The sequence below is a fragment of the Syngnathus typhle genome, linkage group LG8 (assembly GCF_033458585.1).
Source record: "Syngnathus typhle isolate RoL2023-S1 ecotype Sweden linkage group LG8, RoL_Styp_1.0, whole genome shotgun sequence".
In the NCBI taxonomy this organism is placed as follows: Eukaryota; Metazoa; Chordata; class Actinopteri; order Syngnathiformes; family Syngnathidae; genus Syngnathus; species Syngnathus typhle.
In genome coordinates, this window is record NC_083745.1 from 10635000 (window position 1) to 10648762 (window position 13763).

General features: G+C 41.9%; 1 protein-coding gene across 1 annotated transcript in view; it reads left to right on the forward strand.

The window, feature by feature from the left end:
• Window positions 1–13297, forward strand: part of cdh23 (cadherin-related 23) — a 113803-nt gene extending 100506 nt beyond the window's left edge. The window contains exons 40-68 of the mRNA XM_061284542.1: window positions 8–141; window positions 346–555; window positions 759–866; window positions 966–1068; window positions 1769–1894; window positions 1968–2171; window positions 2249–2707; window positions 2793–2909; window positions 2987–3211; window positions 3508–3677; window positions 3789–3926; window positions 4135–4254; window positions 4747–4924; window positions 5031–5242; window positions 5946–6140; window positions 6210–6323; window positions 7019–7148; window positions 7233–7496; window positions 7577–7738; window positions 8469–8725; window positions 8820–8917; window positions 9625–9745; window positions 9822–9901; window positions 10017–10057; window positions 10139–10199; window positions 10352–10481; window positions 10814–10933; window positions 11160–11270; window positions 12143–13297. Of these exons, the coding sequence (XP_061140526.1) occupies window positions 8–141; window positions 346–555; window positions 759–866; window positions 966–1068; window positions 1769–1894; window positions 1968–2171; window positions 2249–2707; window positions 2793–2909; window positions 2987–3211; window positions 3508–3677; window positions 3789–3926; window positions 4135–4254; window positions 4747–4924; window positions 5031–5242; window positions 5946–6140; window positions 6210–6323; window positions 7019–7148; window positions 7233–7496; window positions 7577–7738; window positions 8469–8725; window positions 8820–8917; window positions 9625–9745; window positions 9822–9901; window positions 10017–10057; window positions 10139–10199; window positions 10352–10481; window positions 10814–10933; window positions 11160–11270; window positions 12143–12481 (4727 nt within the window). The 3' untranslated portion in view covers window positions 12482–13297. The remainder of the gene's footprint in view (window positions 1–7; window positions 142–345; window positions 556–758; window positions 867–965; window positions 1069–1768; window positions 1895–1967; window positions 2172–2248; window positions 2708–2792; window positions 2910–2986; window positions 3212–3507; window positions 3678–3788; window positions 3927–4134; window positions 4255–4746; window positions 4925–5030; window positions 5243–5945; window positions 6141–6209; window positions 6324–7018; window positions 7149–7232; window positions 7497–7576; window positions 7739–8468; window positions 8726–8819; window positions 8918–9624; window positions 9746–9821; window positions 9902–10016; window positions 10058–10138; window positions 10200–10351; window positions 10482–10813; window positions 10934–11159; window positions 11271–12142) is intronic.
• The last annotated feature ends 466 nt before the right edge of the window (window positions 13298–13763 follow it).

The window sequence follows — 13763 nt, forward strand, 5'->3', positions numbered from 1 at the left end:
TTACAAGATGAGTTCATGATATCTCCCGTGGAGGGGGAACTTCGAGTGAGGAAGGATGTTGAGTTGGATCGAGAGACCACTACCTTTTACAACATCACTGTCACAGCCCGAGACCTGGGCACACCTTCGCGCAACAGCTCGGTGAGTGCACATGACGCAAGCATACTGTCACGTTCCATTCCATCCATGCATGTTATCAGATGTGATCAACCGCAGAGTGTGAAAATAGTAACCAGCCTATTTGAACAAAGCAAGCAATAAAAAAAAAGATATCATTTTTCAAATGTGGCAGGGAGAAAGAACCTTTTTGCAGACTTATTCAGAGGTTTCTCTGGACTTCCTCAGGTTGTAGTTGGGGTCCAAGTTCGAGACATCAACGACAATGACCCCGTCCTCCTCAACCTGCCTCACAACACCAGTGTGAGTGAGGGCGCCTCTATCCATACATCTGTGGCACGGGTCCGAGCCAAAGATGCGGATAGCGGACTCAATGCGTTGCTCACCTATAACATCACTGCTGGCAACCGAGATGGAGCCTTCTACATTAATGACACAGTAAGTGAATCACTTTGGATTTAACCAATGAAATATCTTATCATGACTTGAGACACAGTACAATGAGACCTTCACATCCCTTACATTTCTACAATTTAAATAGTAAGGAGAAGTGACGCTTAACCATTTGCATGTCAATTGTTAGGCTAAGTTTTTGCATTTCTAAAAGAGAAATTCTCACCCATCTTTTCTTTATCTCCCAGTCAGGTGTGGTGCAAGTGAACAGGCCACTAGATAGAGAGCGAGTGGCTGAGTACAGACTCACCATCACTGTCAAAGATAATCCTGAGAACCCTCGCATTGCTCGCCGGGTAATTTTACATTTTGCATGTGTATTAGGGTGCTGCAGGTTTGCAAAGTAATCAAAAATACACTTCATTCACTGTTTTTCTTCTATTGCACACTACCAGGATTCAGACCTCCTGGTTATAACTATACTTGATGAGAATGACAACAGACCTGTCTTTACCAGAAATAGTTACAGAGCTGAGATCACAGAGAACTCTGCAGCAGGTAGCACCTGCATGTGTGTGTGTCGTGTGTCTTTTGCCTGTTTGTGTGACTATATACTGAGAGCTTCTTTCTGAAAAACCTGTGAACCCCCTCTGCACCACTTCCTGTTTTTTTCATGAGTTTTAGTTGAATGTGTGAAGTTGCGAAAAAGAAACAGGTCTGAACTTTGCATCACTTTAAGACACAGGTGTCAGACACAAGGCCCGGGGGCCAGATACGGCCTGCCACATCATTTTATGTGGCCCGCAAAGACAAATTGTGGATCATTTTCGTGTGTCAATACTAAAATTACAAATTGTCTTTTCTCCAATTTTTATTTCCATTCAAGTTTTTAAAATATCTGAACAGTTATTTCTAGTCTCTGACTCCAAAACTAGTTATTCATTAGTTTGTTATGTAGCCTATTCTGTGTATGGGAGGCGGTGATAATGGCCATCAGAAGAAAACAATGACTATGATGCATCCTACGATAAAAATGAGTTTGACACCCCTGCTTTAAGAATTACAGAATATATTTTCCTACATTGTGGACCGAGTAAACCACATTACTTAATCTGAGCGAGTTTAATTATGTGTATAAGCATTATCATACTAACTGTGTGAATGTGAAACCTTCTTCTAGACCCTTTTCAAACAAAAATGTACACATGTTAAATGGCAAATTTCAAACTTCCAACCTTGCTTTCTGTCCATCCTTCAGGCAGTAATGTAACAGTGTTGAACGGGCCCGTTCTGGCCGTAGATAAAGATATTGGCCGCAATGCCGTTGTCAAGTATCGTCTGTTTGGAGCGAGGTTGGACCTTTTCACTGTGGATGCTGACACAGGTAAATTTGAGCAACACATTACAGAAGATGCTTGGACAATTTTTTAATGGTCGGTCTTGGTCTCTCTCTGTAGGAGTTATTCGTGTGCAACGGGGAGCCAAGTTGGATCGTGAGGCGTTTCAGGAGCCTCGGATCGAGTTGATCCTAGTTGCGGAGGACATCGGGGGATTAAACAGCAGTGTTCCTCTCACGGTGACAATCCTGGACCAGAATGACAACCCGCCCGTTTTCAACCCTTCCAGTTTCAGTGTGCGGCTCCCCGAGAATAGTCCCACCGGTGCGTGTGCTTTGTGGAGCATCCCAATGAATGCGACGGAAAGGAATATTATTGTTTCACTTGAATGTCTCCTCCAGGTGTGGTGGTGACCCAACTTTCCGCCATGGATGCTGACTCCGGTTCAAACGGCTGGCTCACGTACCGCTTAGTAAGTGGCGCTCAGGATCGCTTTGTGGTTGACACGATCTCCGGTGCCGTTCTAGTCGGCAACAGCACCCTGGATAGGGAAGAGCGTGGGTCTTATCGCCTGGTTGTCATGGCAACCGACCGTGGCACACCCCCCATGTCCGGCACGGCCACTCTAACTGTCATCCTCGATGATGTCAATGATTCGCGACCGCGTTTTATAGAGCCTCTGACAATGATTAATGTCAACGAGTCCACGCCGCCCGGGGTGGTGGTCGCCACGTTAACAGCTGAGGACCCGGACCTGCATCCACGACTGGAGTATTATATCATATCAGTGGAAGCGAAAGATGATGGGAACAATCCTGTAGATGGCCTGCAGGAGTCCTTTGGGATTGATTTGCACACTGGTCAGTCAGTCTGTTTTATATCATTATGTTGAATACGTGCATATCGATTTTGTAACAGATGAAATGTGTTTGGTTGAAATATTAGGTGCAGTGTTTGTACGTAACCCACTCAACAGAGAACAAGTAGCTACTTTTGAGATTATCGTGTCTGTCCATGACAATGCCAGTGAGGTTATTGACAAGTCTGGCAGTGTCCCAAACGGTAAGGCCAGTTTTCATTTATAGGCCAAGATAAATATTGCCTTGAAGTAATTCATTTCTTATTCATTTCCATCTTAGCAAGACTAACCATCAACATTTTGGATGTAAATGACAACGCTCCTCGTTTCCGGCCCTTTGGAGTGACAAATTTCACAGAGAAGATTTTGGAGGGAGCGCAGCCAGGCACAACACTTCTCTCTGTTTCAGCTGTGGACCCGGACAAAGGCCCCAATGGCCAGGTCATCTATCAGCTGCTCCACTTACCACGAGGAGGTTATGTCAGACTGGAAGACCCCTCCATCGGTATAACAAGCACCACACTCAAACGAGCATATACATTCTGATATGTGGTGAACATCACAGCCCACTCTTATGATAAAAAATAAAACTATTTTACGATACAGTATTGTTCTTTAGACTAATATTGTATTCAGCATATGGTGCAATGTATTTGAGGAAACCTTTGTTGATGGTGACTTCGAGTGTAGGCGGCCTACAGTTGCCCATCCCTGAATGAGAGTATTGGATGTATGGTAGAATTTTAGCCCAACAACAAGCCCATTTTGATAGTGACAGCCAGTTTCTTGTAAATGTTTCAGGTAAGATTGTGGCCAACCAGACAGTGGATTTTGAACAAGTGCAATGGCTGAATTTCACAATTCGTGCAAGGGACCATGGAAGTCCTCCACGGATTGCTGAGCTGCCTGTTTATCTACGTATAGTAGATGTCAATGACAACAACCCAGTTTTTCTCCAACCGTCATATCAGGTACTGAAATGATCATGGCTTGCACGGTTGTGAAATAAAACAAAAGATGTGAAAGTATTATGTAATGTTGATGAGGATTCATTTCTGAAGTTTATTTATCTTTGTCAATAGGAGCCTGTTTTTGAAAACGTGAACCTTGGCACAACCATAGTTCGTGTCAGTGCAACAGATGCCGATTCAGGTCTCTTTGCTGTTGTTGAGTACAGCTTAGTAGACGGAGAGGGCAAGTTTGGCATCAAACCAAAAACTGTGAGTTTACTACTTACTTACTTAGATATGTTCCTGACACTTACGAGAGTTTGAGTTGAGTTCTCCAGTTTATATTTTATATAATGTGCAATCCATTTGGAATGAATACAATGAAGAGAATTCTGTATGTGAATTTTGTGTGCCACATCCACCAAAAGTATGAAACTTCCCAGTTTATTCCCCAGTCATCCTTCCACATCTGTTTTAGGGAGAAATATACATTCTCTCTCCCTTGGATAGAGAAACAAAGGACCACTACACTCTAACTGCTGTTGCCCGAGACAACCCTGGCGGGAGCTCAAATAACAGGCGAGAGAACTCTGTCCAGGTATACACTAATAAACAGTAGAACAATGAAGCCAAATGTCATTGCCTTATACCAGTGCTTCTCAATTATTTTCTGTTACGCCCCCCCCTAGCAAGAAGAAAACTATTCGCGCCCCCCCTCCCCACCGTGACTATCCTAACTTGTCTTGTAAGTCGTAAAATGTTGCACTGTCGCAAACGTGACAGAAGTAACAATGAGAGCGCCACTGCCCCCTGCTGTAATAAAAGCGCAATTACACTTTATTCTAGTACTGCCAAAAAAAAGCCTGTTCCCCAGGGTCACACGCGCCCCCCCAGGTATAGCACTGCGCCCCCCCCAAGCGGGGCGCGCCCCACTATTTGAGAAGCACTGCCTTATACTGTTGGATTTTTTTTCTTTTAAATGATGCCTCAAACTATGACATTCATTGGCAGATGTATGCTTTTAATTCAGAACTGTAATGAAGTATTATCTATGAGGGAATGAATCGGTCTGCTTATTGGTGATCATTAGGTCCTCGTGACAATTCTCGATGTCAACGATTATCGTCCACGTTTCTCTGAGCGAGTATTCACCACCAGCGTGTTTGAGAACGAGCCCAGTGGAACATCAGTGATCACAGTGAAGGCTTCAGACCTGGATGAAGGCGAGAATGGGGCAGTCCTTTACAGCCTATTGGGACCCCATTCAGGTTTGAATTCTATATATATTTGACTTGACCAAGAAACGAAATTTAAAAGATTGTTTCAAAAGAAATGAATGAACCATTCCTAAGCAAACCGCTTCCTCCTTTCCAGATGCCTTCTCTCTGGATCCCAACACAGGACTTGTGCGTTCTCGCCGTCTGCTTCAGTCGTCTGAGAGTTTCAACCTGACTGTGGTGGCCACAGACCAGGGGCGTCCCCCCTTGTGGACAACCGCAGACCTCATCATCACAGTCATAGATGTCAATGACAACCGGCCTGTGTTTGTCAGACCGACCAACGGAACCACCATCCATATCTCAGAGGTAGCTTCATGCTAACTCTGCATGACAGTGTTCATCTTCCTCTGGTTTTTTTTTGCATTGAGCCTCTAAGCCATTTTTCTTATTTTATATCTAAAGCTATTTTTACTGTAGCACTTGGTCAGTTGTATTGTTCTACTTTGATACACAAACGCTGCCAGCAGGTGTTTTCATAACAGGATTGTCATTACAATTTTTACTTCTTGTTTTGTTGCCCGGTTGTTCCAGCTGTGAGGGGAATTCAAAAGTGTGTTAATGCAAGGGAACTGAAACACCCTAATAGCATTCAATCTTTCTGAATGCATTGCTAATGCATAATAGATAACACCAATGAATGGTGTGACAAAAAAAAATAATGCTAATAATGCAGTCAATTACAGAGACAGTGATTTTGCTTACACCAATTACAGACAATATCAAATGAAACATTTGGTGCAAATGATTACAAATGCTCCAAACAGCGTTTATGGATATAAAAATGTGTAACTCTTTAATCACACTTACACGCACACTACATATCAGCAACCGTAATGTTTGCGAGCAATTACAGCTTGTTTCCAGTGGTGAATGGTTACAGCTCAAATTATACATGGATATTAGGACATAATTGTATTATCACTTAAATAGTAAGCCATTGATACAATGTCTGACGTATATTCAAAGTTTGCTCTTTCCACATTCAAGATTGTTTTTTGCGTCAATGTAGGAGCAGCCTCCAGGCCTGCCGGTGTATGAAGTCTATGCAACAGACTCGGACGAGGGCGTCAACGGAGAAGTGCGCTATGGCTTCCTGCAGACTGGAGGAGGCAACAGAGACTGGGAAAACTTCCATATTGATGCTACATCCGGAGTCATTACAACGACAGTCAAACTGGACAGAGAGAAACAGTCCTTACACAGTGTGAGTGAAAATGTCCTACTGAACTTCAGGTTAAGGTTTCTAACTGCGTTCCCATGCTTCTTCTAACAGCTTATCATTGTGGCTCGTGACATGGGCCAGCCAGTGCCTTATGAAACCACACAACCTCTGCAGGTGGCGCTGTTGGATATTGACGACAATGAGCCAGTCTTTCTCAAACCACCAGTGAGTATGAGGGCATAGTTATTGCAATGCTGGGGCATCTTAAGACATGGGTGTCAAACTCGAGGCCCGGGGGCCAGATACGGCCCGCCATATCATTTTATGAGGCCCGCGAAATGTTGCATCGACTTTGTGTCTTTACTTAAAGTCTCTGATTTCAAAACTACCAATTCATCAGTTTGTTTTGTAGCCTATACTGTATATCAGGGGTGTCAAACTCATTTTTTTCGCAGGCCGCATTGTCGTCATAGTTTCTTTTGGAGGGCCATTATAACTGTCAACCCAAATAAATGTATGAGCACCTCATAATATATACAGTATAAGCGACAAAACAAACTGACAAATAACTCGTTTTCAGATGAGTAAAAACTGGTCAAATATTTTAAAAAAATATATTGAAAGTGAAGACAATTTGATATTCTAGTAATGACACACGAATTTGATGCACAATTTGTCTTCACGGGCCACACAAAATGGATTGGCGGGCTATATCTGGCCCCCGGGCCTTGAGTTCGACACCTGTGCTGTATATAGTAAAGGTTGACAATCATATTGGCTCTTCGAGGGAAACTATGACTACGATGTGGCTCGTGACAAAAATGAGTTTGACACCTCTGCCTTAAAGGAATGGCCCTCGTCTGAATGAGGTCATGTGCACAGTTGAGAGTTGCTCTGTATTTTTGTGCCATGCACCTCAGCGTGGCAGCTTGCCTTACCAGAAGCTTTCCGTACCGGAACACTCCCCTCCTGGGACTGTGGTGGGGAATGTGACCAGGGCTGTAGACGCCGATGAAGGCCCCAATGCCATTGTTTACTACTTTATTGCAGGTGATCCAGCTCCTCTCTTTCTCTTCTGTCGAATGCAAAATGACACACAAATCACAATGCAATTCTTTCCATGTCCTCCTGAAGGGGGAAACAGCGATGGAAACTTTGGCTTGAGTCTAGACGGAGAGCTAAAGTTGTACAGGGAACTAGACCGTGAGGAGATCCCACTCTATTCCATCATCATCAAGGCCTCCAGTAACAAGAGTTGGAGTCCTTCCAGGGGTCAAAGGGCTTCACAGGCCAAAGCTTTGGACCCTGCCCGAGACCCCAGCCTGCTGGAGGTGCGGATTGAATTAGAAGACATCAATGACCAAAAACCACGGTTTGCCAAGGCAGAGTACACTGCGGGTAATTTTCATCCGTTCTTTTTGGATGCATCTGATGGTCTGTGGTCAACATGTCCAAAATGTTTCTATTCTTGGTGGCAGGAGTGGCTGCTAATGCCAAAGTGGGCTCAGAGCTCATTAAATTGGTGGCAATAGATAATGACATCGGCAACAACAGCTTGGTGCAGTATCACATTGTTACCATTCGTTACTTTCCATCTCAGAGCAACGGCAGCGAGGACGTTGGGAGCATTTTCATTATTGGTGAGCTTTGACCCACATGAGTAAAATTATTCATCTTTGACATATCTTTATACACACTGATGTAACATGACTTAGAATTGATTATTCTATCGATTAGTCCATTGATTAATAGGATAAACCTTTATTTTGCTTGCCGTATTTTGTGTGTTATGAAACATGTATTCCTAATTCCTGTTTATTAACCAATTATAGGTGTTAATTTAGTACTATAAAATGGTGAAAAAACAAATAAACAACACTTGAGAGGGACTGATGTACTCACAAACCTTCTTGAAACTACTTCAGTCCCATTGTTTGCCAAAGTCAAGGATGTTTGCAAAGGTTTTATTTTAATAAAACATAATCACAATAAGTCATGGTAATTACTGTTGGGAGGTTGAAATCAGAAGATTTTTTCAGAGAAGTTTAAAAATGACGTTTTCTCGATTATTGAAATGGTTGTCGATTATTTTGATAATCAATTATTTGTCGATTAATCGATTCATTTTGACAGCTCTAGTGAACATGCACTTATTGACCACAGCGTCATATACACAAGTACAACCTAATCTAATGAGCTATTTAGAAAAGGTTACAGTATCTCCAATGCATTCAATTTTTATTGACAGTACTGTATTATATTAAAGATGCAGTTAGAATTTGTGCTTTGATTCTGCTACTGAAAGATTTACAAGATACTAAGAGAAAAAAGAATATGAGACTGAATTAAGTTGCTTTGTGACGTCCACAGGTTTGACTGATGGTATCATCCGCACCTATGACCTCTTCACTGCTTACAGTCCTGGATATTTTCAGCTAGAAATTTTGGCATGCGACCTGGCAGGACATAGCACCACCACTAATGTCAATATCTACATCCTGCGGGATGACCAGAGGGTCAAGATAGTCTTCAATGAGATCCCTGATTTGGTCCGTGAAAATCAAGATGAATTCATTAACTTGCTCTCCAACATCACTGGTGCTGTCGTAAACCTGGATGACATACAGGTGAGCTTTTATCTTGACAGTTCACTCAAATATTGTTTATTTCTGTGTCATCTGTTATCTGAGAGTCTTATGTCCTCTGTTTGCTTTGGCCCAGTTTCACGTTGACAAAAAGGGCCGAGTGAATTATGCTCAGACGGACATGCTGGTACACATGGTCAACAATCAAAGCAACACCATTCAAGATGTTGAAAGGTATCGTATGAATTCCAAACTCAACAAAATTTTCAGTCCAAAGCGGAACATAGTAACACCAACTATTAATTAATGTTCCGTTTTTAAAGATTTAAAGTGTACTTGGACATAAAATATTTTTTTCCACTGTGCTTTACTGATCTTTGTACTACATTGTCTTGCTTATTTTTATTTATTTTATTTATTTTATTTATTTTATTTATTTATTTTATTTATTTTATTTATTTTATTTATTTTATTTATTTATTTTATTTATTTTATTTATTTATTTTATTTTATTTATTTTATTTATTTTATTTATTTTATTTATTTTATTTATTTTATTTAGAGTCAGAGTCAGAGTCAGATTCAGAGTCAGAGTCAGAGTCAGAGTCAGCTTTAGTTAGTTAGTTAGTTAGTTGGTTAGTTAGTTGGTTAGTTAGTTGGTTAGTTAGTTGGTTGGTTAGTTGTGTAGTCAGTCAGTCAGTCGGTCGGTCGGTCGGTCGGTCGGTCGGTCGGTCGGTCGGTCGGTCGGTCGGTCAGTCAGTCAGTCAGTTAGTCAGTTAGTCAGTTAGTTAGTCAGTTAGTTAGTCAGTTAGTTAGTTAGTTAGTTAGTTAGTTAGTTAGTTTCGAGTTGCCTCTCAATTCATCTGCACCATACAATGATAATAAAGATTTTATGTTGTATTACCTGTATGGCTCCCTTGCGCTCTCTCTCTCATCCACAGAGTCATCCAGATGATTGATGAAAACAAGGAACAGTTGAGAAATTTGTTTAGAAAGTACAACGTGGTGGATGTTCAACCCGCCGTCACTGACAAACTGCCTGACGACATCACCACCCTGCAGGTCAGCTCGACCAGTAAAAAAAAAAATCTTCTACGCTTCTGTGGTGTTAAATTTCTATTTTGTCTATCTGTTACAGCTGGTCATCATTATTCTGGCTGCGCTGCTGTGCCTGGCAGGAATATTGTTTGTCTCAATGAACTGGCATTATCGCAGAGTGTAAGAGTGTTTCACCATGTCACTCATTCATGGAATTTATGTGTCTGCTTGCTCCTGTATTAATCCATGTGGCGACAGATTGTCAGAATAATGACATTACATACTACTGTTGCAGGCATCAGAGGAAGCTCAAAGCTATCGTTGCGGGATCATCAGGTTTGTGTCCGTCCCTGTCTAGCTGCATACAGTTCGAAAGTAGCAAGTTCCTGTAGATGTAATATTTCCTCCATCATCCAGGAAACCAAGGCTTAATGGATATTCTGGACATGCCCAACACCAACAAGTACTCCTTTGAAGGGTGAGATTTTCATTTTCAATTGAATGAATGGTTGAGTTCAGTAATTCAGTACGTCTACATTTCAGAAGGCCAATTCGTGCATAAATATTCAAAATACTGTTAGTGGTAATATTGTAATATTTTTACATTTTACATATAAAATCTCTCTGCAGAGCTAATCCGGTGTGGCTGGATCCGTTCTGTCACAATCTGGAGCTGGCCGCTCAAGCAGACCACGAGGACGACCTGCCTGAGAACCTTAGCGAGATAACGGATCTGTGGAACAGCCCTGCGCGCACTCATGTTAGCACCAGCAAGATTTCATTCACCATGTATTGTGTTCAGAAAGTCTGTTTAGAATGCAATTTACTTATTACTTAAGCAAATTAATAGACACATTTGGAAAAATCTGTTAAATTGTGTTGTTGTTGGAGCAGTGGATGATTTGGTTTTATTAAACCATGACAAACATGCTTTTTCTAGATGTAAATAATTTTGATAACTACTGAGTACAAATCTCATCAATTTAGTCATTTTTTGTATGTATTATAGAATTTGTGGACACGCTGTGGTTTTGGTTCTAAGCGATGACATCCTCTAAATTGGCAGTTGATATATTTTTGGTATTATCACAGGGAACATTCGGCCGTGAGCCTCAAGCGAAGCCTGATGATGATCGTTATTTGAGAGCAGCGATTCAGGAGTACGACAATATTGCTAAACTTGGCCAGATCATGAGGGAGGGGCCCATCAAGGTGAGACATGAAATGTTGGGCACACGCTGAAATGCCTTTCCGTGCAGATTCAAATCATTTGCCTTTTAAGTGGAAACTAAAATCTCCTCCAGCAAGTTCTGAAATGAAAACAGGAAAGCAAGCAAAATGTCTGGGCAGCTGATTCATCACAGCCCTGAATAATTCCTTTTCAACATCTCTGGCCATACATGTGCTGTAAGTTTGATCCTGACTGCCCTCCCGTCAGGGTTCCTTGCTCACAGTGGTCCTGGACGACTACCTGAGACTGAAAAAACTTTTTGCAGCCAGACTCGTCACTGTTTCCACCAGCCAGGGAGAAAACTCATCAGTCACTGAGGTGGGCTCGGTTGACTGCTGTGTGCTGCTGCTGCCTTGTGACAACGCCGCCTCCTTTGACTTTCCATCTGATGTGGCTTTTTCTTACATCTTGGTGACTTGGGAAAAAAGTGTTGCTCTCTCTATTATATCTCCACGGGACAGTTCACAGATCTCTGATGACACTTCCAATGTGACCAAGACAGAGCAATTGAGAATAAACTACAGACTAAATGGTTTGAATAATTAAAAAAAAAATTCAGGGAGTCTTGTAGTCATAACCGTGCAGATTTGTATGACATTTACCCACCTTGTCCACAGGTTCCACAGAATTTATTTTGATTTTTGGGGTATATATGGCAGCACAACCTCATAAGGTTCACTTCACTACTTACATCATTGGAATACACAAACAATAACTACTGTATTTTCCGCACTATAAGGTGCACCTAAAAACTTCAAATTTTCACAAAAGCCGACAGTGCGCCTTATAATAATATATGAACAAAGTTTTAAAAGAGGCCATTCATTGAAGGTGCGCCTTATAATCCGGTGCGCCTTATAGTGCGGAAAATACAGTATGTGAATTGGAATTGGAAGTTTAGCTGTGAATTTTCACATTCATCCAGGTTATTCCAACTTTTCAACATAGGATACAAGCGGTCGGTGCATTATGGTCTCGGTCAGAAGTCAAATATTGAGGGGGATTAAGAGCAACACCTGAGTTTGTGATTCAACACCTTTTTTTTCATGATCTCCTTTCATGTTTATTCATGACAACTGGTTCTTTCCTAAATTTCAGTTCCTCTGTATCTCTTCACTTGTATGGATTTGTTTGTAGGCAGCAGCCTTAATTATTGTACCTGTCACTTTTCTGCTTTTGTTTGACCTCAGCTGATCCAGAGTGATTTGGATGATGACGAGGAAGAGCGTAGGAGCATGGGTGGAGGTCGCGGCACTCTGCGTTTCAAACACAAGCTTCCCATGGAGCTGAAAGGGCCAGAGGGCGTGCACGTGGTGCACGGCAGCACAGGCACCCTACTCACCTCCGACCTCAGCAGTCTGCCAGAAGATGACCAGCGGGCACTGGCACGTTCTCTCGAGGCTTTAAACGCTGATGGCGGGATTTACTCCGAGCGCAACGCCCGCACCGAGTCGGCCAAGTCGACTCCGATGCACCGTCACAAGGACGGCGAGGTACCGGAGACCCCCTTGGAAATCACTGAGTTATGACTAGCCGAGGCCTCGCTGGTCTGAGCCCAACCATGACTCACGTGTGTGCGTGTGCTTGTGTCTCCACACCGCCACCCTGACTCTGTTGGGAAAGTTCGAGAAGGACCAGAGTACGAGTGTGCTAGTCCACAGCCCACTTGGGCCAAACTCACAACTTTAAGTGGATGGCGAACTTGCTTAAAGGAGGTTTTTTTTCTGAAAATCAAAAAAAGGAAAATGAGCAGCAGGGCACAGCAAGGACAAAAATTTTAGGTGTCATCAAGTTTCATCCAAAGAACGAAGGAGCTTTAAAATTGAAGAGACAACAGTATAAAAGTGGAGGGTTCTGCATCCTCACTTGTTTTTTGCTAAAGGCCTGCATCCACTGGCACAAATGCACACTCCACACACAGCTCCACACACTCAGACCAGCGAATGGCCTTCAATGGGAGACTGAATATTCCAACTCCTTTTCATACTTTGAGTTCATTTGCAAGTGTAAAACCAGTGTCTGTCAGTGAAGATGGAAAATGAGGATCTTAATTTTACTTATTATGGAAAAGTAATGATGCAGTGTGACCGGAATGCCTCAAAAAACCTCTTGATGCTTGAAGAATTAAACTTTCCATCAGCACAGTGGAAATTGTTGGATCAAAAATAAATTGCACCCAAAACTGCAGGCCAAGCTGGAACATGCTGGTCCACCTCCCTGACTTAAGCGTGTTCTGAGCTTGTGATTTACACAAGGAGCACTAACTGTTAAAACCACCTCAATTGTTCAAGGTCGACGTTGGAGCAAAATTGAGAATTTTCAGCCCTAGAAAAATGGTTATTAAATTGATTATATATATATATATAGATATAATTTTATTGATGTATGAAGACGGCAACTTGCCCACCAAGACTTACACTGCCACATGAAGGGTTAGAGTCATGCTCAAATGGAGCCATGTTTACTTTATTTTTTTATTTCTAGATAAGTATATGAATTATAATATTTTTAAAGAGAAATACCTGTTTACAGGTAGGTTTATTTGGATGTCTGTGGGCATTTGTGTGAACTGTGCAATAGTGTTTTTCTTCTCTTTTCTATGACGCTGTTTTCGAGTGGTGTGTTTTCAGTTTATTTTTATATGTGCATTTTTGTATGTTTTTATTTCTTTGTCGTTACTGTCACGAGCCCTGAGATCTGTGATAATAAATAAAATATGCAACCATCTGTCACAGTCTTATGTTACATAAGTGATGGAAAATTGGACAGCTGCAGCACAGGCGAGAAAATGTTGGCATCTAGTGGTCAAAG